This window comes from Phycodurus eques, chromosome 15 (genome assembly GCF_024500275.1).
Source record: "Phycodurus eques isolate BA_2022a chromosome 15, UOR_Pequ_1.1, whole genome shotgun sequence".
Taxonomy (NCBI): Eukaryota; Metazoa; Chordata; class Actinopteri; order Syngnathiformes; family Syngnathidae; genus Phycodurus; species Phycodurus eques.
Genome location: NC_084539.1, coordinates 1,912,455 through 1,936,813, shown reverse-complemented (window position 1 = coordinate 1,936,813; position 24,359 = coordinate 1,912,455). Strand labels below are relative to the sequence as shown.

Here is a 24,359-nt window from a genome sequence, read left to right as displayed (position 1 = left end):
ATGAGTTCTTTCCTAAAAACATCCCTTTTGGTCAACTAAACAGACGTCTCCCTAACAACAGAGACTTTGCTCAAAGATGTCACAAGGACGGATGTTGGAGAAGAATGCTTAAGAATAACCATGCTAAAATGTCACCTCTACTTGAAGAATAAGCCAAAACCAGGATAAAATTCAATACTAGCCCACGGCATGAGGGAATCTGGCTGAGTCCCAACTGATCCACAGCTTAGTTGAGAGTGAAGACTGCAGAGACTTGAAGTTTTTGTGGTATCGTCCCAGTAATCTCAGCAAAGAAATGATGTACTACCACATGCCATTTCAGGTTTTTGGCAATAACCCATCACCTGTAGTTGCGTTCTTTGGCCTAGGGAGCAAAACACCGAGAGCATAGTCGTGATACATGATGTATTGTAGAAAGAAATTTCTATGTAGACGACGGCCTTTTCTCATTTGCCACTAAAGAGAGGCTTTCATGTTCTGCATCAGACACAGAAAATGTTGCCTGTGTTGCCAAGCATTAACCAGGGAATGATCTCTTCAAGTCGCTCAGAACTAATGAATGCAGTTGGGTTTTTTGGGCTTGTGAAATCATGAAATGTTTGTCTCAGAATACATGTATTCCAGATGGCAAATCTAAAGACTGGAGAAGATGGCAGGAATATCTGACAGCACCGTAAGGTCAGTTAAGATCCCACAAAACTAGTGAACCTCCCCCACTTCCAAATTCTCCGAACGGTGTCTCCACTCGGAAGCTTCGATGAAGACAATATCAATAGGGGCATACCTCAGGCTGACGAATGAGAAGGGTCATTGTGAAGTGGGACTTGTCTTTTGCAAGTCTATGCTGGCTCCCAACTGACAATTGAACTCAATTCAATACAATTCCCTGGTTAGAGTATAGAGCGGTATATTCTTATACAGTACTGACAGTCAAATTGTGTTAAGTTCCAGAAACAATGGCAACACAAAGATTCTTCTGATCAGACGACTAGAAACTAACTCAAGAACTTGATCTCCTTCATGGCAGAGGTCACTGCTATCGTAAATGTCGATAATCCCTGCTCAAAGTGCACAGCCTGTTTCTCAGAGGATTCATTTCAATTTCATTAATTTACATCTACCATTGCAGTTTCTACAGGGGTTAGGGTTAGTTGCAGGTGTTTCTTGGAGCCCTCTACTAGCCACCAGCCAGCAACAGCAAGTGAGGGCCCTATCTGGGGGATTCCCTACACGTTGTCATTGCAGTGTGTAAAGCAGTGCCGTTGTTTTGTCATTGATCTCTTATCCCTTCACCTCAGGAGCCTATGCAATTGCCAGGTTGCCTGCACTGTTGGAGCATCGCTGCATACACACTATAGCTCGAATATCACTCAAGATCAAACCACCTTCAGACTGAATTGCTAAGAACAGTGAAATAAATTGGACTGTCCACTTTTTAGGTTGTCTTGTCCGCATGTCTATGAGTTAGCAGGCTACTTTCCTGGATGATTGAGAATGATGAACAGATGGGCAGAGCCATTATGATTCCACGGCATGCACAAGTCATTGATGCTACAGTGAAACGATATAGTGGAAATACATTGCTTTATCGCCAACTTTACACGGATCATCACCAAAACTGAATACAGTAATCTCTCGTTTATTGCAGGGGTTAGGTTCCGCACCACCCCCGCAATAGGCAAAATACACAAAGTGGAGCCCACATATTTTTGGGGGGATATTTATACATATTTTAAAGCTGCATGAACCTCCCAGGCTCTTGTTAATCTTCCCCACAAGCCAATTAAACTCTGCCATACTCTTTTAAATGTTCTATACTCTTAAATACATTTTTAAGTCTTGTACTGTAAACTGTAAGTACTGTACACTATGTTCATTTGTTCCCCTTATAATACTTGCTTTAATTTTTTTTTTTTAGGCGGCGTCACGGTGGCCCACTGTTTAGCACATCTGCCTCACAGTTCTGAGGAGACGGGTTCTAATTCGGCCTGCCCTGTGGGGCGTTTTCATGTTCTCCCCGTGACTGCGTGGGTTTTCTCCGGGTACTACGGTTTCCTCCCGCATTCCTAAAACATGCTTGCCCATAGGTGTGAATGTGAGTGTGAAAGATTGTCTTTGTGTGCCCTACAATTGATTGGCAACCAATTCAAGGTGTACCCCGCCTCTCGCCCCGAGTCAGCTGGGCTCACACTCCTCAGCCTCCCTGGTAAGGTCCCGAGGCCTGGGAACGCCTCGAGATCCCCCCGGAAGAGCTGGATGAAGTGGCTGGGGAGAGGGAAGTCCGGCCGTCCCTGCTAAACCTACTGCCCCAAGCGACCAGACCTCAGATAAGTGGTAGAAAATGGATGGGTGGATGGATGGTATGTTTGAGACTAGGAAGCGTTAAATTAACCACACAAAAAAAAAAACATACAGCATATGCTCAAGATCCAGTGATTATAGTGACTTATGCGTGGAATGAATATGAAAACAAATCCACGGAATCTGCAATAGCTGAACTGCGAGTCAACATTGCAGCTTCTTCCTTGGCCCGTGCACCGCCTCTCTACAAACCTTTATTGAAATACGCATTTGCTTGCATTTTTGTTTCTGTTAACTTGACCTAAGTATATACTATTTTACTATATCAAAATACTTACAGTCCAACCCAAACGTATTGGAATGGCAAGGTCAATTCCTTTGTTTATTGTTCATCTTTTGAACTGAAGACAGTTCAAAAGATGAATATGAGACAAAAGTTCAGAATTCCAGCTTTTATTTCATGGAATTTACATCGAGATATGTTACTCAACTAAGGACAGAGCACCTTTGTTTCAAAGCCACCTACTTTTCAAGTGAGCAAAACTATTGGAACATGTGACTGATGGGTGTTTCTAGTTGCTCAGGTGTTGATTGCTTGAACATTAGATCGTGCTCGTTTTTGGCTTTGGGTTTCACCTGTGAAAACCGCATTTGCCATTAAGCAAACATGAAGACCAGAGAGCTGTCTATGGGAGAAAGGCTAACTATTGTGAAGCTGAGAGAAGAGGGAAAATCGATCAGCGCTATTGCACAAAGCCAATCCAACAATTTGGAATGTCCTGAAAGAAAAGAAACTACTGGTGTACTGAGCAACAGACATTGAACAGGTCGGCCAAGGGTATCAACAGTAGTCGATGACAGAAACATTGTGAGAGCGGTAAAGAAACACCCCAAAGACAACAGTCTGTGACATCACTGCCAACCTCCACAGGGCAGGGGTGAAGGTATCACAATCCACTGTTTGACGAAGACTTCAAGAGAAGATATATTTATACAGACCATACCACAAGATGCAAACCACTCATCAGCAAAAAGAATCGGAAGGCCAGATTGGATTTTGCAAAGAAGTACAGAGATGAGTCACAAAAGTTTAGGGGACTGTATAATGATTAGAACAAAGTCAGTTGACGTTTGCACAATGCTGTACAGTTACAAATGAGTTTTCCAACTTCAGTCGACTTAAGTCTACTTGGGTGTGTAATGTTCTAATAAAAGGTTAAACCTACTTCACCACAAAACACAATGCCATAATATGTTCAGGCAAAATCTAGAATCTATCGTAGCTCATATCACATTTTTTTTCTTCCCCATCAGACCAAATTAAACATAATTACCTGCTCGTACTCTTACAAACATCAACGGTACCTAAACTAAACCATGAAATCCTCCCAGCAAAATTGTCAGATCATCACTTCAGATAACAATATCAAACAATAAATATCCACTATTTTGCAATGTTGTAGAACTGTGAGAAGAAACAAAAGTCCCTCTCTCACTTGGACAGAGGCAGTGGTGCTGTGAAGATGACATTTTTGAGAATTCTTGAGTGCCTTCAACACCATCCAGTCTGAGCTACTCGTGGACAAAGTGGACAATGAAGGTGTAGAACCATCTCAAGGATGATCAGAAGAAATGGATAGCACATGAGTTAACTACATGAGTCTCACAGCAAAGGGTCTGAATGTGTGATATTTCAGTTTTTCTTTTTGAATAAATTAATGATAAATTTCAACACTTCCATTTTTGTATGTCAACATGGGGTGCGGTGTGTACAGTAATAAGGAAAAAATGAACGTAAAAGATTTTAGCAAATGGCTGGAATATGGCAAAGATCTGGTCTGAAAGGTAAATTGGCTTGTCTGATACCATCTTGATCACTTGATCTTGTCTGTGGGTATAACCTGGTACCTGTGTCAAAACCAGATAGGCCCAAGACAGCCTTTTGAACTCCTTTTGGACTTATGGTATTTGTAATAAATCTTTTGAATTCAAATAGAAGCACATCGACATACCAAAGAGGATATCAAAACTGTTGACTCCGGTTTGATTACGCAATGAATTATTTGGATACACTGGAGAGGACACGCAGTCGCAGCCACGTGCTACATGTTCGGGGGATTCGTCCACCGTCCCCGGTGTCTCTAGTGCAGTGATTGTCAACATTAGTGCGCCGTGGGAAATTATAAAATCTTTCGTAATTGCTTCCGAAAAAATATTTATTTACAAGAAATAATGGATCCGTTCATCTATTTATGCCAGTGAGGCCGTCCTGGAGTCAGAAGAGATTGCGAGGGCAACAGGCAGAATAAATGATCGCCTTGATCAATTTGTAGGCGTCCTCACAAATGTCAGTGATTCATTTCATAAACGGGTTAACAAGTGAGTTCAAAGTCCGTGCTTCTTTTACATTGCTGAAATCGTTGTTGTTGTTGCCGGCCATGAATTGTTCATCAGTGCTAAGTGTTCATGTGTCTCTGATGTGCCGATTTATTATAACAGTTTCCCAGTCCCCAGGACTCAGGAGTCGGGAGAAAAGAGGACTTAGACTTCTTAAAATAAATACTAAGGCCACGTTAAATTCCAAAATTAAACAAATGAACTGACTCAAGGGTCACTTCTTGGACCCCTACTGTTTAGCCTTTATATGCTACCCTTGCGTCAAATTCTTCAGAACCTTAATGTTCACTATCATAGCTATGTACTGTAGATGACACGCAGTTACATCTAGCAGTGTCTCCAGATGACGACAGTTCAATTTCAGTGTTGTGTCACTGTCTAAATCAGATAAATAACTGGATGAGCCAAAACGTTCTTCAATTAAACCAAAACAAAACTGGGATAATTGTTTTTGGAAGTAAAGAAAAGAGGATGGCTGTTAGTTAACACCTGGAGTCACTCTCTTTAAAAACAAAAAACAAAAGGCCAAGTCCGAAACCTTGGTGTACTGATAGATTCCGACATGACTTTCAACAGTCATATCAAATCAATTACTAAAACAGCCTTCTCCCAGCTGAAGAACATATCCAGAGCCAAGCAGACCAGAAGAAACTCATCCATGCTTTTATCTCAAGTAGACTTGACTAGTGTAATGGTCTTCTGATTGGAGTCCCCCAAAAGAGCATTAAACAGCTGCAGCTCGGTGTTCGGGTTCAGTCTTTACACTGGCTTCCAGTCAGCTTTAGAATAGATTTTAAAGTTCTGATTCTGGTCTATAAATCACAAAATGGTTTAGGTCCTGAATACATGAAAGGAATGCAAATTGAATATCAATCCAGTAGGGCTGTAGTGGAGCACAGAGTCCAAAGCAAACACGGTGAAGCAGCAAAGCTATTATGCTGCCCAAAGTCAGCTGACACAGGCAGAAGCTCCCCGCAACTCTGTAGCTTTCTTCCTCGTCTCTCTGGATCAGTGACAAATGCGAGTGGATCCGCTCGAGGTCATTGGCAAGAGCGCGAAATGAATTGTAGCTTGACAGCGAGAGTACAGTGCAACAAACAAAAAAACAAAAATAGCCGAGCCATCACACACGCGGAAAAGCTTGAATGAAAGCCAGTGTGTCGTAAGTTCCGTGTCCTTACCTGCACAAAAATTTTGTACTGCCAGGCATGATTTCCAGGGTAAAGCACTCGCCTCCATTAACACAGTAGTTCTTCTGGCTGTCACTACAGCGCGTCACATGACTGGAGCTCTTTGCTGTCGCGGTGGTGCTGGTGGAAGCTGCAGAAGACAGCCAGATAAAATAGAATGAAGCAGGACGCGTACTGTATGTAGTTCACTCACCTTCGATAATAGACACGAGCGGACTTTCAAAAATGAATTTCTTCCTGAATTTATTCGTACGGATTAAAATATCAACTTACTGTGCAATGAAATACTACTAATGACTTGTACAATGGGTAGACACTCAGGAGTGTTCATTTTTTTGGGGGGGGGCTTGACCGCCCTATCTATAGCACCTTTCCCCAGAATTTTGTTAGTAAAGTCATATTATTATTATTATTATTATAATAAAGTATTAACGTATGCAAACTTTTCAAGGTACAATCTTTAAGATATTAACCGCATTTTGGCATTTACTCATTAAGGAGACAACATTCGTTTTGTTATATTGTGACCTTTTTATCAAATGCAATAAAACTTTAGTATCTAACAATATCTTGTCGAATTTGCAGCTATTTCTTTTCTCTCATAAATAAAACTTCTTTTTCTCTCTCTCGTCACGTGCAACGCCTGTGGGGTCGGGGGTGAATAGGTGGATTTTCTCAAAATTGTTTAGGTATGTATGCACAGTACGGCGCTGTAAGATTTTTGAAGGGACACGCTCTTCCAAAGCGATGTAAAAAAATAAAAAATAAAATAAAATAAATGTCTCTCCATTTCTCTGTTGGTCGGAGCCATGAAGGTGACTTTCTCACATAACCTCCAAATTAAAAAAAAAAAAAAAGAAATGATGACTCACTCAAGCCACTCTGCTTTTCTCATTGGATGGATGGTTTTCAGTTTCAAGTTCAAGATGACAATTATGGCAACCCAACAGAGGAGCGAGGTATGACTTGGCAGGAAGCAAAGGACACCAAATCCCTTATGTCGTCTGACTTATCTCGCTGTCTCTCTACTAATCTGTTTGAGGATTTCTGTGATGTACAAACGTCTCGTCGTTATTATTATTATTAAGTCCTCAATACACGTCACTCCAAAATAAATCATGAGTTGGCATCTGTGTCGCCATGACGTGGTTGAGACATCAGGTACAACCAGCATTTGTTTCTGATGTCTGTTGTCATAGTGACAAGTTACCGCAAACACAGTACCTGGCATGCAGTAATCAGTGATAATTTGTTGTGTTCTGTACGTTTTTTCTTCTATAATATATAATTTAACAATATTTGATATGCTGACCCCCAACTCGGTCACTGATGGCGTAGCGGCACACTCGCCTGACTCGCGATGACAGCTGGGATAGGCTCCAGCACGCCCGCGACCCGCGTGAGGATAACCCTCAGAACTGTGAGGCAGACGTGCTAACCAGTCGACCGCGGTGCCGCCATAATATACACCCTGAACCGGTCGCCAGCCAATCACAGGGCACATAGAAACAAACAACCATTCGCACTCACATTCACACCTACGGGCAATTTAGAGTCTCCAATCAACCTAACCATACGCAAACTCCACACGGGCCTCAGAAGCCAATCGCCAATCGTCAAGAGGGGGGCACAGTTTATTTGCCCTTTGAAAACGGATCGATAGGACATTTTCCGTTGTTCTATGAAAATGCTATGCTATGACTTCCTTTTTCCCACTTCATTTCTGAAGTGACATTCGACCGACCGATCCCAAATAAGAATTTGCATCCAGTCGCGCTGCAGTTAGTAATCGAGTCTTAAAGGTCTATTGGAATAATCAAGTACAAGGATCGAATATAGTATTGCTTGGTTAAAGACGCGAGAAAAAAAATGAGACTTTTCACTTACTAATGAAAGGCCAAATGCTTTTCCTCTTTTAGATATTCAACAGTATTTTTTCTTAAATTCACATTGTGCGTACACTGTAGCAGGAAAGTGCATTTTCGTGTCTACAAACATTTCCAGTGAGGCAATTTCAAACAAATATAAATATCAAAACCATAAGGCAATTTTGAAAAGAGGAACATAAGTTTGTCGTCTTGTTATAAAGGCACAATTTTATCCAACTGTGGTATCTCAGTTGGAACACCACTACGTAAAAATATGACATGAAAAAGAGGCGAAGAAGAATCAAGAACCTAGTTTCGTGTCGAATAGATGCTAGCTGTGTGCCGATCGATCGGTTACAATAGCAATACAAGCCTGATTGAAAGAATGACATCTTAGTCAATTCCTTTTCAAGAGATAATAAGACCTGACTATAGCAATAATAGCGTGGTACACTTTGACCTCATTAATAAATCAGTAAGATCTGCAGCATTAAGTTGCCACAGTTCAGATTTTCCCGGAGTATAACAACACATATAGCTGAAGAAAGACAAGCTACAAATTATGGTTTCTCCGTGCTTTGGTCAAAGTAGCAAGACTTTTCAACGCAGTGGCTTCGAGAACAAGTGAAGTCATGAGTCATTGCTGTTCAGGTCCAAGTCGAGTTCCAAGTCTCGTCACATATTGTCAGGTCGAGTCTAAAGTCATCAAGTTCATGACTCCAGTTAAGTCTTGAGTGACTTGAGTCCACATGTCTGGAGAAAGGACATTGATCATTTTGTATTCCTTGAAGCTCTGGCTAACTATATTAGCAAAATATTTCATTTGTCCTGGAAGTCCTGGAAATAAAACGGAACTTTAGTTCGAAAACCGTTCTTTGACGCCAGAATGAGCGTGTTCTCAGTCATGTTCATCAAGCAGAAATGAACTAAGTTCAGTTCACCTTTGCCCAAAATATGAACTAGTGTATGAACTTGCGTTTATTGAACTTGTTCAGGTACAACACTGATCTATGAGCTATTTTCAGCATGGTTCCGCGGGCTACTCATGTGGCACTGGTGCCCGCGCAGTCCAGACTTTGACTAGGCCACTCCAAAACCTTCATTTTATTTTTTTAAGCCATTCAGAAGTTGACTCGCTGGTATGTTTTGGATTGTTGTGCTGCTGTAGAACCCAAGTGCGCTGGGGCTTGAGGTCACAAACTGATGGTCGAACATTTTCCTTCAGGGTTTTCTGTTCAAGAGCAAAATTCATGGTGTCATCAATCACAGTAAGTTGTCCAGGTCCTGAATGAGCAAAGCAGCCCAAGACTATCACACTGCCACCACCATGTTGGACTGTCGGTATGATGTTCTTCTGAAATGCTGTGGTACATTCACGCCAGCTGTAACGAGACACGCACCTTCCAAAAAGCTCAACTTTTATCTCATCAATCCATATAATATTCTCCCAAAAGTCTTGGGAACCACTCAAATGTTTGTTTGTTTGTTTTTTTGTTTGTTTTTTAACCAAAGTAAAACGAGCCTTGATCTTCTTTTTGGTCAGTAGTGGTTTTCACCTTGGAACTCTGCCCTGGATGCCATTTTTGCACAATCGCTTCCTCACTATTAAGTCCTGCACACTGACCTTAACTGAAGAAGGGAGGCCGGCAGTTCCTTAGCTGTTTTCCTGGGTTCATTTGTGACCTCCTGAATGAGTCGTTGCTGTGTTCTTAGGGTAATTGTATGCAGGCTGGCCAGTCTGCCACAAGGTTCAACCTCCATTTGTGGATAATGGCTGTCACTGTGGTTCACTGGCGTCCCAAAGCCTTAGGAACGGCTTTGTAATCCTTTCCACACAATATGTCAATGACTTGATTTCTCATCTGTTCTTAAATATCTTGGATCGTGGCTTTTTGAGATCTTTTGGCCAACTTCATTTTGTCAGACAAGTTACAGTTAATTCATGATTTAAAAAGGGGGCCGTTACCTTTTTCCTAGAGGGCCAGGTAGCTTTGAATAGGATTTTTCTTTCCCCAAGTAAATAAAATCACCACTTAGAAAGTTGACTTGGGTTATCTTTGTCTGATATATACATTTGTTTGAGCACCGTCAACATTAAAGTGGGGAAACTCTGCCCGAAAAAAATGAGAATTTGAGGAGAGAGCAAATACTTTTTCATGGCACTGTAGGTGCACTTGCAGGCCTTGCATTAGAATATAATAACAGTCTGATCGAAATTTTACAACCTCCCAAATGTTGTGCCGCATCCTGCTCAAAGGCTTTCCGTTTGTAAGGCATACGCACATCGTGAGCATAAATGCCATGAAAATATTTCGGAAACATTGCAGAATAATTCGCCCCAAAGGGGCGAATTGGGGCGATTTTTTTCGCACCGCTCGTCCTCACGAGGGTCACGGTCGCGCTGGAGCCTATCGCAGCCGACTCTGGCAAAGAGGCGGGGCACACCCCGAACCGGTCGCCAGCCAATCGCAGCAAACAAGCATTCGCACTCACATTCACACCTACGGACAATTTAGCGTATTCAATTAACCGGCCATAAATGTTTTTGAGATGTAGGAGGAAACCGGAGCACCCGGAGAAAAGCCACACGGGCATGAGGAGAACATGCAAAACCCACACAGGCGAGGCCAGATTTGAACCCGAGTCCTCAGAACTGCGAGGCTGATGTGCTAACCAGTTACGCACCGTGCCGCCAGACGGGCTGGAAAACGAACCACCGTTTCCCAAAGGGTCATTTCTCCTCCTCCGAGGATTCCATCCAATTGCTTGTCATACCTTCTCCACATCGTTGTCACTCCTTCTCACTTGATGTACTCTTCCGTCTCTTCCTCCTTCCCTCTCTCTCTCTGACCTGCGTGACCTCAGCCTTCACTCAACTACATTTCTTCTCTGAGCCTCGATGCAAATGTTTCCGCCCTGGGGGCTGTGAGGAACCACGTGTTCATGCGACGCTGCACAATCAGCAAGTAGCTTTTGAGGAGGTGCCATTTATTTTATTTTTTTTCTTCTCGGCAGGACCATCCGACTCCCTTTTACTCTCTGGTCTCTCTCTATACCAAAGAGCATTTTGTTTATTAAAAAGAAGTTTCTTGATGTTTCTGGCTGTTTCCTCGCATAAACGGGTTTCCCTTTCTGTAGATTCCGAGCCAATTCCGGTCTGTCTGACTGGCCGACTTCATCAATCACTCACATCTGTTATATGAGGCCTTGTAAAAGTGTCTTTGAGGCAAAAAAAAAAAAAAAAAAACAAAAAAAAAAAAAAAAAAAAACCCTGACCTTTCATTAGCTAAGTACGTATATGGTAATGTCTTCATCAATTTGAAGGGTCAACTTTATTCATCCCAAAGGGGAATTTAAGCACCAGAGGCTGCGGTAGATAATGTAGAGTCATTCTAGTGCAGCTCTGTTGAGAATGTGAAAGCGTGGCAGATAGAGGTAACGCATGAGCAACGTCTACTGTTGCAATATTGGGGTGTGGCTCAGTCTCAGCCACATTTGGAGAGACCGTGTCCACTGGCTCTTAAAATACAAAAGAAGTCGAATAGACTATTGTGATAAATGATTCGATTGAACCAACATTTTCCTGGAATACAATATCGGGCTCGCTATGTCAAGTCAGTTACAATTGGTATAGCCGGATAGAGCACCTCAAATCCAGATTTGCATTTCATGTTTGTCGGTTTAGAAAAAGATTTTTTTTTTGGTTGAGGACTCGTTCAAAACCATAGGGGTCGGGTGCAGCGCGAGCCGGGCGGTGGCCGAAGGCGGGGACCTCGGCGATCCGATCCTCGGCTACAGAAGCTGGCTCTGGGGACGTGTCACCTCCCTGGCAGGTAAGGAGCCCGAGCTGGTGTGTGAGGTCGAGAGTTTCCGACTAGATATAGTCGGAATCGCCTCCACGCACCGCTTGGGCTCTGGTACCGGTCCTCTCGAGAGGGGTTGGACTCTCTTCCACTCTGGAGTTGCCCACGGTGAGAGGCGCCGAGCAGGTGTGGGTATACTTATTGCTCCCCGGCTCGGCGCCTGTACGTTGGGATTCACCCCGGTGGACGAGAGGGTAGCCTCCCTCCGCCTTCGGGTGGGGGGACGGGTCCTGACTGTTGTTTGTGCCTATGCACCAAACACCAGTCCGGAGTACCCACCCTTTTAGGAGTCCTTAGACGGGGGTGCTGGAGAAAGCTCCCGCTGGGGACTCCATCGTTCTGCTGGGGGACTTCAATGCTCACGTGGGCAATGACAGTGAGACCTGAAAGGGCGTGATTGGGAAGAACGGCCCCCCCGATCAGAACCAGAGCGGTGTTCTGTTGTTGGACTTCTGTGCCCGTCACGGATTGTCCATAACGAACACCATGTTCAAGCATAAGGGTGTCCACACGTACACTTGGCAGTTGGCTCCGATGGTGGGGTAAGGGTCCGACGTGGCAGGCCCAAACGTATTGTGAGGGTCTGCTGGGAACGTCTGGCGGAATCCCCCGTCAGAAGGAGTTTCAACTCCCACCTCCGGCAGAACTTTGCTCAAGTTCCGGGGGAGGTGGGGGACATCGAGTCCGAGTGGACCATGTTCCGCGCCTCCATTGCCGAGGCGGCCGACCGGAGCTGTGGCCGTAAGGTGGTCGGTGCCTGTCGTGGCGGCAATCCCCGAACCCGTTGGTGGACACCAATGGTGAGGGATGCCGTCAAGCTGAAGAAGGAGTCCTATCGGGCCTTTTTGGCCTGTGGGACTCCTGAGGCAGCTGATGGGTACCGACTGGCCAAGCGGAATGCAGCTTTGGTGGTCGCTGAAGCAAAAACTCGGGCATGGGAGGAGTTCGGTGAGGCCATGGAGAAAGACTTCAGGACGGCTTCGAGGAAATTCTGGTCCACCATCCGACGTCTCAGGAGGGGAAAGCAGTGCACCATCAACACTGTGTATAGTGGGCACGGGGCGCTGCCGACCTCGACTCGGGACGTTGTGAGCCGGTGGCGAGAATACTACGATGACCTCCTAAATTCCACCGACACGCCTTCCCATGAGGGAGCAGAGTCTGGGTTTTCTGAGGCAGGCTCTCCGATCTCTGGGGTTGAGGTCACCAAGGTGGTTAAAAAGCTCCTTGGTGGCAAGGCCCCAGGGGTGGATGAGATTCGCCCGGAGTTCCTCAAGGTTCTGGATGTTGTCGGGCTGTCCTGGTTGACACGCCTCTGCAACATCGCGTGGACATCGGGGACAGTGCCTCTGGATTGGCAGACTGGGGTGGTGGTCCCCCTTTTTAAGGGGGACCGGAGGGTGTGTTCCAACTACAGGTGGATCACACTCCTCAGCCTCCCTGGTAAGGTCTATTCAGGGGTGCTGGAGAGGAGGGTCCGTCGGGAAGTTGAATCCCAGATTCAGGAGGAGCAGTGTGGTTTTCGTCCTGGCCGTGGAACAGTGGACCAGCTCTACACCCTAGGCAGGGTCCTCGAGGGTACATGGGAGTTCGCCTAACCAGTCTACATGTGCTTTGTGGACTTGGAGAAGGCATTTGACCGTGTCCCTCGGGTGGTCCTGTGGGGGGTGCTTTCGGGAGTATGGCGTACCGAACCCCCTAATACTGGCTGTTCGGTCCCTGTACGACCGGAGTCAGAGTTTGGTCCGCATATCCGGCAGTAAGTCGGACTCGTTCCCGGTGAGGGTTGGACTCCGCCAAGGCTGCCCTTTGTCGCCGATTCTGTTCATAACTTTTATGGACAGAATTTCTAGGCGCAGCCGAGGCGTAGAGTGGGTCCGGTTTGGTGGCCTCAGTATTGCATCTCTGCTTTTTGCAGATAATGTGGTTCTGTTGGCTTCATCAAGCCGTGACCTCCAACTCTCATTGGAGCAGTTCGCAGCCGAGTGTGAAGCGGCTGGGATGAGAATCAGCACCTCCAAATCTTAGACCGTGGTCCTCAGTCGGAAAAGGGTGGTGTGCCTTCTCCAGGTCAGGGATGAGATCCTGCCCCAAGTGGAGGAGTTCAAGTATCTCGGGGTCTTGTTCACGAGTGAGGGAAGAACGGAACGGGAGATCGACAGTCGGATCGGTGCGGCGTCTGCAGTGATGCGGACTTTGTATCGGTCCGTTGTGATAAAGAAGGAGCTAAGCCGAAAGGCGAAGCTCTCAAATCTTCGTTCCTACCCTCACCTATGGTCACGAGCTGCGGGTCGTGACCGAAAGAACGAGATCCCGGATACGAGCGGCCGAAATGAGTTTCCTCCGCAGGGTGTCCGGGCTCTCCCTTAGAGATAGGGCGAGAAGCTCGGTCGTCCGGGAGGATCTCAGAGTAGAGCCGTTGCTCCTTCACACCGAGAGGAGCCAGATGAGGTGGCTGGGGCATCTGATTCGGACGCCTGCCGGACGCCTCCCCGGTGAGGTGTTCCGGGCACGTCCCACCGGGAGGAAACCCCGGGGACGACCCAGGACACGGCGGCGAGACCACGTCCTTCGGCTGGCCCGGGAACGCCTCGGGAGATCCCCGGAAGAGCCGGATGAAGTGGGTGGGGAGAGGGAAGTCTGGGCGTCCCTGCTAAAGCTACTGCCCCCGCGACCCGACCTCGAATAAGCGGTAGAAGATGGATGGATGGATACTTTCCAAACCAAGTGTCATGATGACTCCTCAGTATAATTACATCCTGAGTGTGCTGTGAGTAAACTTTGTAGCCCAAAACAATATTTCCACAAAGACAATAGAATAGTATGATGAGCAATGTCATATCATGACATTGACATATTAAAGACGATCTCATTATTCTATCATACTCACCATATGCGGTCTGTTGATATTCCATTTGGAAGACAAAGCAAGAACATTGGCAGGAAATCTTCGTAACCGTCATGTTTAGTCATCACAGTAACAGTACAAGGGGTAATCTTTCACCTGCATGACTCCTGGTTTCACCATGTGGGTATTGAAGTCAGACAAGTGAGTCAAAGGCGCCATTTATGTTCGTTTTACAGATAATAACGTTCGCAGCGCTTGTTTCCTCAGAAATGTCCAAGACAAGTTCATTCTTGCAAAGGTGGTTGTGGTAAACAATGAGAGGGGGAGGCAACAGATTCCAAAGAGGTGACAGATGGGACAGTTGTGAAACCCTGGCGCACCTGACAGCGACTGAGATGACAAATGTGTTGGAAAGAAATGGGACTTGGATGGGGGAATTTTGAAGCCTGCCCCCCAAAAATAGCAACGAACAGAAGTGCATGGCAGTGGCCGAGGGCATCACAATTAAGAGGGCATAAAGCATCGCGGCGGACATTGAATCGTAGTGCGACCGAAGATAGCGACGGCACCCCCGCCCCACCTGCCGATGAATATTTTCTCATCGAGATACCCCGTTGTCGACGCGTTTCCCATCGTGACGCTCTTTCGGCACTCGCAAAAATGGCGGCGTTCCCAGCCTTTTTCACGGACAGCCCCGATTCCGTTGACGAAAACCAGAATACAGAATCCGATCGTCAACATCCCAAAAACATGCATGCTAGGTTGATAGGTTGAACACGGGCACGGCGCCTAACCCAGATAGCTGGGATAGGCGCCAGCATGGCGAGCGACCCTGGCGAAGATAAGCGGGATGGAAAAACGGATGCACGGATGGTGTATTTTGAACAAGTTAATGCCTCGCTGCTAAAAACCGTTTCGTTTGTTTGCCAATGTAGACGAGAAGATGGGAAGTCGGACAACAGCAGATGATGTTATGAAGAAGGAACGCAATCTCTCATGCAACGTCATGTTCCCAACATGACGACGGTAGTGTTGGCAGTGCGGCGTGGGCACGTACAGTGTAACTGCTGCGGCAACTCAACAGTCTCACTGGTGTTTCTCGGCGCCGTGCCCGCGGACAGAAGCAACAAGATTCATTCCGAGGCATGTTGGGCTCTGTGTTTACATTCCCTTGAATGTTACGCAACTGATAGGATGGTGCGTAACAGTGTAATTGGAGTAATGAAGTACAACCGCTTCGTTACTCTACTGAAGTATCTGTACGGCGAGAGCATTTCTTTTGACATTTGAAAACAGATGTCTCGACATTCTACTTTGCGTTGTTAAAACAGGTTTGCTACTTGGCGACGACACGTCGTCAACGTCACAAGATGTCAATAATTGAGCAATGTCAATGTCCATTTTTTTTTTTTTCCAGAGATCTGTTTGACGCTGTCGGCTGCAAGAATAATTTTTTTTTTTTTTTTTTTTTTTTTTTTTTTTAATATCCATTCGGCTGGCGACTGTAAATTTTCCACTTGGACTGAAGTGAATGACTTGATTTTTTGTTTGTTCACACAAGTAATCTGTACTTTTACTTGGGTACAAGCGCTTTTGCCACCTTAGGTCACCTGATCTCAAGCCAGCAGCGCTTGAACATGTGTTCATTTACTAAAGCGGTAAGTGAAGGTGACCGCAGCGAAGGCCTGGCAAAAGCGTCTCCGGGGAGACCCGTGCATGAAAACGCATGAAAAATTCAGCATGTAAATGGTTTATTTAGAATGATGTCAATTATTCAAATACTTTTGAGCCCCTGACAACGGATGTGTTCTACATAAAACTTGTCGTGTTTGCGGCATATTTTTGTAAAACTGAGCAAAGTTGTGAGTCTCCACTAGACACTGAAACAATACCGTCAATGTGTGTTGATGGTTTTAATGCGCAGTCACTGTTGTGGTGGAGAGAGGCTCAATTGTAAGAGCTCGCTCTGCCTTTCAAAACACTTCTTGTGCCTAAAGCAGTCTTTTCCAACCTGGGTCGGTTTTTGACGAGTCAGCGATGGTCAGAGTAAAACGCCGGCAGCTTTCAAAATTGAAAGCACATTTCAATTTTGAGATATTTTAGGCCTGTAAATTTGTTTCCATTCATCCGGAGGAGCATTTCAAGACCCCCCCAATCGTAATACAACCAACCCGCCTTAAGTGGCTATTGCTGAAATTGACCCATATTTAGCGGGTTGGCGGGTTGTAAATGTCGAACCCCGATAATCATCTACTGTATTTATTCTTTCCACCCATCTATTGATTTCGTTGTTAATTGTTCACCAGTTGTTGCTGCGTTCACAAATCGGTTACAGCGGCATCCCCCCAAAAAAACAAAAAACGGTTATTTCATTTATTTGACATAAATTCAGCCATACCCGGAGGCCTCCCGGTCATTCATTCATCGCACCATTTTAAAACTATTTCTAGACTGAGTCATTCTCCGGCGTAAAATTAAATACAAGCATTCAATATTTTATTCATCTAGTCAGCGAGGGCTGCAAGGAATTGGGGGGGGGGAAACAAGTTCATTTTTGGAATGGTGAACTTACTTCAACATTTTGAATTATGAACGATGAACTAAATCAGTTCATTTTTGGAACGGTGGACTGAACTTTGAACTAGTTTGCCGAGAAAACGAACTTTCCCAACACGGACGACGATGATTATTATTCCTCTTAGTGTGGCGCGGTGGTCCAATTTGAACAACTAATAATCCAGCTTATTGCCTTATAAAGCTCGATGGATGCCTATGACAAAGCTAAAAGAAGCTAAGAGAGGTTGTGCGTTAAAAAGTCAAAATCAAAATTTACTATTAGCGTTTAAAGAAAGTCGATTTTGTCGGGATGCAATTTAAATGATCAATTTGCGTCCGAATCGGCCACCTGAGCTGCCGTCTTCACGTCAGCCATGTAATAAATCTACATGAATGTGACTCCCACCGAATGATTATGTTGCAGACGGCATTAGCGAGGTGCGTTTTTCCCCTGCGGCAAAAGGGATGCCGAGGACATCAATTAGCCTCCGGCCGGCTCTGACCTTGAAAAGAAGCGCCGGCGGTGAACAGGAAGTCTCCCTTTGCCCACAGCCTGGTGTTTCGGTCGGGCTCATGCATTATTGATTTTCACTTTTTTTTTTGCAGTGACGAGTGTAATATCGTATGCAGGAGAGCAAAAGGGACACCCGCTCCATCCGCTCTCGTGTGCCAAAATGTCAAAGTGTCAAACTTGATGAACGATGATCATAATTGCAATACGCTTGTACGTTGCAGTCAGTTGGACTCGTACACACCCGGAGAGGAGCAATATTTCAGAGGCTTAGTCACGCGCCTCCACGATGCGCTCTGCAAGTCGCAACCCGTCTGCTCCGAGGCAAACGCCTGGCAGCCTTGTGCTTCCCGCAGCGGTCCGTAGAACGGATCGCAAAACCGCCTTTACGTGTACATTGATCAAAAGTCAGTTTCAGATGTAGGTGAACAGCTACTGGATCATTTTCACAGAATTTGTATGAGTAACGGTAAAGAAAATGTCTTCATGCCGTCTTGGTTTCATATGGGTCAAAGTCTCCCGTGCTGAAGCAGGCGCGCTTCAAGTCCTATTGGCAAAAAGTTCCAATTTTAGGCATCCGTAGTAAGTCGACTTGTGGTGGTGGCCCAATTGAAATATGCTTCTTTTTATAAAGGCAGAAACAGCTTCGTAGAAATCGTGTTGCCCTTCAAACGCTGCGGATTAAAAGTGCATCGATGATCACGACGACTCATTAAACGCTCTCGTCTTTACACGATCGTAATAACGGTAAAGACACGCGATCGTTCCGACGCTTTCGCAAATTCTTACATATTCCTTCACATTGCGGCAATAGCGCCATTTAATTCGCCGTCTGCCATTGTGTGAATGCAAAATGGCTGCCGGATCCCTCCGGTGCATTGCAACGACATGATGAGGCAGAAGTTTGCATTGGAAAGGCAAATTAAATCCGATACATCCAAATATGTAATCAGCGTCGTCAGAAAACATTTGGGCATTAAAAGTGCCAAATATGACTTTGGAATATTTGTCTGTCTTCGGGAACAATGGTGACCTTTTGATGGATAACAACCGCCAATCATTCAACGAATAGATTTTCAAGAGGACATTAAGTGGGCCGTGTCTTTTATGTTATTGATCAAATGAAATGGAAAAAGGAGCCTATTACACGTTTTGCCCCTCAGAAATTCCTGTGTCATGATGCGAGGGGGGGGGGGGGGGCAGGTCTGGAACAAAGGAAGGACAAGACAACCCAGCTTTTTTTGTGAATGACTACTTACAGATAGTTGGGATGAAGATATCGTTGACTTCCTGCGTCGTCAAAGGCAGCGGGGTCTGCTTCGGGACGCTTGGAAGTTCAGCGGCGCTTTGAACTGTGACAGACAGTTCGGACGGGGTGCCCCGCGGAGGCACGTACGAACCCCGTGTAGACTTGTCCGCCATTAAAACCTCAGGATGCGCCGAGGTCACGGCGGCGGCGGCGGCGGTCGACGGAGACGAATGAGGAATCGTTACGGTTAGTCCTAGTCCGGGGTCCGCTGATATGATAATAGGGTCCTGCCCTATGGGTTTAGGGTCTAAATGAGTGGGGGGTTCGTACTCGAAGATCTTATCTGCAAAGACCCATTTGAGTCCAGCTGTGCAGAGAGCTAAACTAAGCAGGCAGGCCAGGATGGGCAGAATGCAAATTTTCTCCGAGTGCAGGCAATTGTTAATCTGTTCCATCTCTATGCACACACAGCAGGTGCCCGGCAACGCCATAACTCCTAAAGCTCCCGGATGGCCGCCGTCGTCGCCGTCGTCATCGTCGTCGCCGTCATCATCTCCTCCCTCTGCGGTTACCTCTGCAACCTTCTGCCCGTTCTCTCCAGCTGCCTCTGTCTCCTCTGGTTTCTCCTCTGGGACTTGTCCAGTATCAACAGTGGAGCCAGAGGGGGAGGCTAGTCCAGAAGGGGGAACTGACCCTGCAGAGAAATCCTCCATTCCCTCAGTCATCTTTTTTTTTTTGTTTTTTTTTTTTTTTTTTTTGTTTTTTTGTTTTGTTTTTGTTTTTTGGTCTCAACTGCTGGATGCAGGATCTCTGAACACTAATAACTCAGACGGCACCAGCCACCAGTCACTTGAAGCACGTTGTCCATCATGAGGAGAGTCTGGATTGCAGAGGAAAGTAGGGAAAGGTTCTCGATTCTGACCTTGTCAACAGTCTGGGATGCATGCGGTCGGCCTTCCGTGCAGTTCCATACTCTTAAAGAAATGCGCTCACGTGTCTACAAGTGGAATATTCGGGTACGCTGCAGATAAAAAGGGACGAGATTTCACCGAGTCCTCGGATGTTCCGCATAGTCTGCGAAGGCTCACTCACCTGAGAGGAGATGGCGGCGTCGTGACGGGACGTCTGCGGCTGCGGCAGTCGAAGCGCATAGGACGGGACGGCCGGGCACTGCAGCGGCAGGCGGGACATGCTGCCTGGTCTGTCTGGGAAGCTCCTGGCAGCAGAACGGCTGAATCGCGAAGGAGCGGCAGGTGTCCTTCCTCTCCAGGGCAACCACAGAAACAGATGAGTCAGGGAAAGAAGAGAGAACCGGAATGACAGAGAGAGGGCAGGAGGGAGGTTGGCTGCAGCTGCAGCAGCAGCAGCAGCAGCAGCACACAAGGGCAGAGAAGATGGGTTACTCCCCTTTTTTCTTCTTCCACCCCTCCTCTCTCACTGTTCTTCGTCTCTAAGTGGCGAGCAGGGCAGGCCTCCTCCCTCTTTCCTTCTCTTCCTGTCCTGCCACTGCATCCTGCTCCCAATCCCGGCACAAAGCATCAAGCTAAGCAAGTTCCTTAATCCAATTAGAGCCAACGTCAGCGAATCATAGGCAGGCCAACTGGTAAAGCCACCTCCTCCGGCACCACTCCCCATTGATTATGCTGAAACGAGAGGGTGTGTTTTTTTTTTTTTTTGTCTCGGGGAAGGAGCCCGGCGAGCAGATATATGATCCATCCCAGGAGACTCGAGCCAGTGTGTTCCAGTCCTCTCAAGTGACTGAGTAATAACACCGACAATAATGATAATGAATGAGACGGATGTGCTTTGATCAAGGAGGGTGCCGCAATTCCGTCGTGTCATAAATACCGTTTGAAAATGGCTGCATTTTCATACGATTTGATCGATAGCGAAGAAGACGTGGCCCACGGAATTGCCTCCTGAGAATCACTTCATTTGACCGACATGACTATTCGAAACATTGGCTGTCGGTAGCCATCGGCAGGTCATAAATGTTTCCAAGAAGACAAAATACTCAATATTCATATTTTTCAAACTTTGATTGCCAAAATGTCTTGAGCGTTAGGTGTCCGGAATGACGTTTTCTGAAGATGCGAATTACATTTTGGGATCCAAAGGCTTTTTCCAATGAAAACGAACACAAATGCGGTGGAGGGATCCGTGAGCTGACGTGCCAGAACGAGGCAGCCATTTTGCCTTGGCGCAATAGCACACAGCAAATCAATCGCATTACTTCTGAGCTGTTTAGTTCAGTTGATTGACTTATTTGGCGTACCCCACCTCTCGCCAAAAGGTGCCCGGGTGTACGTACGTGTATGAACGTAGGAAAGTGTCGGAACTCCTGCGTGTCTTTACCGTTGCTACAGTTGCATAAAGACGAGACTGCGATGGGTTTAGTGAGTCGTCGGCATCATTTATGTTACTTGTATCTGCCGAGCGTGAAGGGCAACAAATGCAGCTCTTTGTCTTTACCGTGATTGATCAAATGATATGAAAATGGCCCATATACATATTTGTCCTACAAGGACAAAAGAAATGGGTGTAAAACTCAAAGAACCTCTTCAGACGTTATCCAGGTCCACCAGACCTTCAATAAAACTAACCACAGCAGGTAATAGGCTCGTAGAACAATACAAGGACTTATGGGGAATCGAGGGCTTAACGAAGATGAAGAAAGGTCAGGTCACCTCCACACGGAACTCTAACCTTGATGTGACCCTTTCCAATCCTCAGGCAGAGTTAATACCAGTAATGGTATCTGTGAGAGAGGACTTCCTGTCAGGCCCTTGAATTAGGGACCCACATATTGATTACGCTCTCAGCATTTTCAACCCCCGAGCAATGCTTTTGTTTTTCCAGAGGATGTCACAAAGGTCTATTTTGATCACAATTAATTGAACAGCTTTTTGAATTGCGTTTGATTTGTCAATGCAATCGAGTCAAAAACGAAAATGGAAAAAAAAAAAAAAAACGATGACAGTGGATGTATAACGTGAACACGCCCCAGATGCCGCCACCACTGATTCCCAATGAATATAGTCTGCAATGTTTTTTAACCCAAAAATTCCTTTTGACAACAGTATATGACTACTATAACGTTACATAGGTTCTCTCGCTCTCTCCCCCTATATATATATATATATATATATATATATATATATATATATATATATATATATATATATATATATATATATATATATATATATATTCCCGTGGTGATTCTAATTGCTTGAACAGATGACCGTGGTACATTCAGGTACATCTAGAAATTGCACCCAAGGATGAACCAGACTTGTGCAAGTCCACAATTGTCTTCCCGACATCTCGGCTGATTTCTTTTGAGCTTCCCATGACGGTACACAAAAAAAGCGTCCGTCCCCCCCCCCAAAATTTTAAGGCATAGTAATCTTCCTATATGGACATTTTTGACTTTGAAGTCATAAATAAATGTCTACAAATAATCACTCATTCTGGCATTTAGCAAATAGAAATCATTTGGGTAATCCTAATGGACTTGATTTTTTTTTTATTATTTTTTTTTGTTAATTTCATGACAGTGAGATTTAAAAAAAAAAATAAATAAAATAAAAAGAAAAGAAAAAAAAAAGGGTATTTTTATATAGTGTATGTAAAGATCTGGTTTCAACTGTATTTCAGAAATATACTTGGTTTCATTTCATTTGAATCGATTTTTATGAAATACAACACTACACTTTGAATCTGAGCTTTATTTTCAAACATGTTCCCTTTGCCACTTTATGCATTGAAACAAATGGTACAGTATTGTACAGAATGAGCACAGAATGTAGAATATCAGAATCATTTGAAGATGAGTTATGAAATAAAGTGTCAGTTTGTTAAGAAATGCTAACATGCCATCTAGAAAGTTTGTAGAATAAAGAGGTAATACATTCATTCTAAAGGTAATCGGACATATTAAATATTTAAATATGCATCCCTTTGGACCGATACACAGTCCCTGTGACCCACGCTGACTATTCATATTCTCAGATACGCATTTTAAACACAATACAGGATCAATTTAACTCGTATGACTCTTCTGAGCAGGAGTAATCAAACATCTAAAGTTACCTCCCTTTATCACACAAATCTCACTAGTTGGGAGACAGAACAAGGCAAACGATAATTATGTCAGTGGATTCCGGCATGGGGGGGGGGGGGGGGGGGGGGGTGACACAAATGTCCTTTTTTGATGACCACAAATGACAAAAAGTTTGATGACGACACACTGTGGCCATGAACATGAACGCACTTGTATTGTCCTTTATTCCATTGAGAGATTGTAAATATCTTTTACCTGTTTTCATCACGGAAGGTGGAGTCTACATGAAGAACTGAGCCACCAGGTTGGTCATACCCAACAAGATGAGAAAACCGTGGAAGACCGCTGACGGCCAGCCGAGGGCGCCCTGTCGTCTCAGGGAGATCATGTGGATCAAGGAGGGGAAAACGAACACCAAAGCCAAGCCGCACGTTGCTCCGGAAAACCTGCAAGGAGAGACGCATGCCAGAAGCACACAAGTCACTAACAATTGTGCTGTGAAGATTTTTAGAGCACCATTTTAAGGATGGGATAAACAACAACAACAACAACAACAACAAAACTCTACCGAATAATGGATCCAATGTTGGGATAAAACTTTGCCATCAGGACACCAACTCCAACAATCAAGATGTTCAGAGTGAGGACATGGAAGAAACTAAAGTGATAGAAAGAAATATATGAATATACAAATCATATATATATGGTATAGTGTGATAATTAGGAAATACTCATTTTAAACAAAGTGTGAGCACTCAGTACAATTACACATTATATCGCTATTAAATCAGCATTCACAAAAATCACGTCTACGTATGTATGATTTTTTTTTTTTCTAAATGTTTTTAAATGTAGCTGACATTTTGAGCACCAACCGCCAAACTCATATCCGTCCCCAAAGGGGGGGGGGACGACTCCCAAATCAGTACATTGGATTAGATTATTATGGGTCTTAAAGGGGATAATATACTTTGCCAAACCAACTTTCTCTAGTATTTGGGATAAAATTTTGTCTCTGCGGTGCCTCAGTAAACATGTGGAATATGAATTCAAATCTTCCACGCATTCCAGTGTGCCCGACATTTTTCTGCCGAGAGGCCTGAAATCAGATCATTTGAACTTCTCGAGCTTATCTACATCACCAGCGAGGGTCTCCGCCTAGCGCTCCGCTCTTGAGCCGGTGCTGTCAACATAACAAACGTGTGCTCTCACAAGTAAGTCCTCTACATGGAGTCAAATATCTTCGTCAAATATGACAATGCAGATGCAAAACTGGGTGAAACGGAAGTAGCTGTCAGAGGCGCCTCTTCTGGACACTCGTAGGACAAAACCAAGGTGTTTTTTGAAGTGAAAGCGAGTCTGTGTTAGAGAGTCACTCTGTGGGGGGTTTAAATAGCCAAAATATGCGAATTTAATTGTCCATATTTCACTTTATTTTATTTTTTATTTGCTAGTAGCAATTTCCAATATCAATCCATTTTGGAGCAATTGGTAAATAACTACCGTCATT

The 24,359-nt window shown here is 45.0% G+C and overlaps 2 protein-coding genes across 14 annotated transcripts in view; both read right to left on the bottom strand.

Annotated features, from left to right (window-relative positions):
* Positions 1-20,295, bottom strand: part of LOC133414019 (macrophage immunometabolism regulator-like) — a 55,835-nt gene extending 35,540 nt beyond the window's left edge. For 8 of the 10 annotated variants that reach the window (XM_061699060.1, XM_061699057.1, XM_061699059.1 and 5 more), the window contains exons 1-3: positions 19,876-20,295; positions 18,794-19,804; positions 5,880-6,018 (exon numbers count right to left, since the gene is read on the bottom strand). In XM_061699060.1, the coding sequence (XP_061555044.1) occupies positions 5,880-6,018; positions 18,794-19,508 (854 nt within the window). In that variant the 5' untranslated portion in view covers positions 19,509-19,804; positions 19,876-20,295. The other 2 variants (XM_061699065.1, XM_061699066.1) reach the window with 2 other exon arrangements.
* A 7-nt stretch (positions 20,296-20,302) lies between these two features.
* The window catches only part of slc38a9 (solute carrier family 38 member 9), a 36,097-nt gene continuing 32,040 nt past the window's right edge, over positions 20,303-24,359 (bottom strand). For 2 of the 4 annotated variants that reach the window (XM_061699075.1, XM_061699076.1), the window contains 2 exons: positions 23,418-23,507; positions 23,105-23,295 (listed from right to left, as the gene is read on the bottom strand). In XM_061699075.1, the coding sequence (XP_061555059.1) occupies positions 23,130-23,295; positions 23,418-23,507 (256 nt within the window). In that variant the 3' untranslated portion in view covers positions 23,105-23,129. Of the gene's footprint in view, positions 20,427-22,496; positions 23,296-23,417; positions 23,508-24,359 lie in introns of those variants that run through there. The other 2 variants (XM_061699073.1, XM_061699072.1) reach the window with 2 other exon arrangements.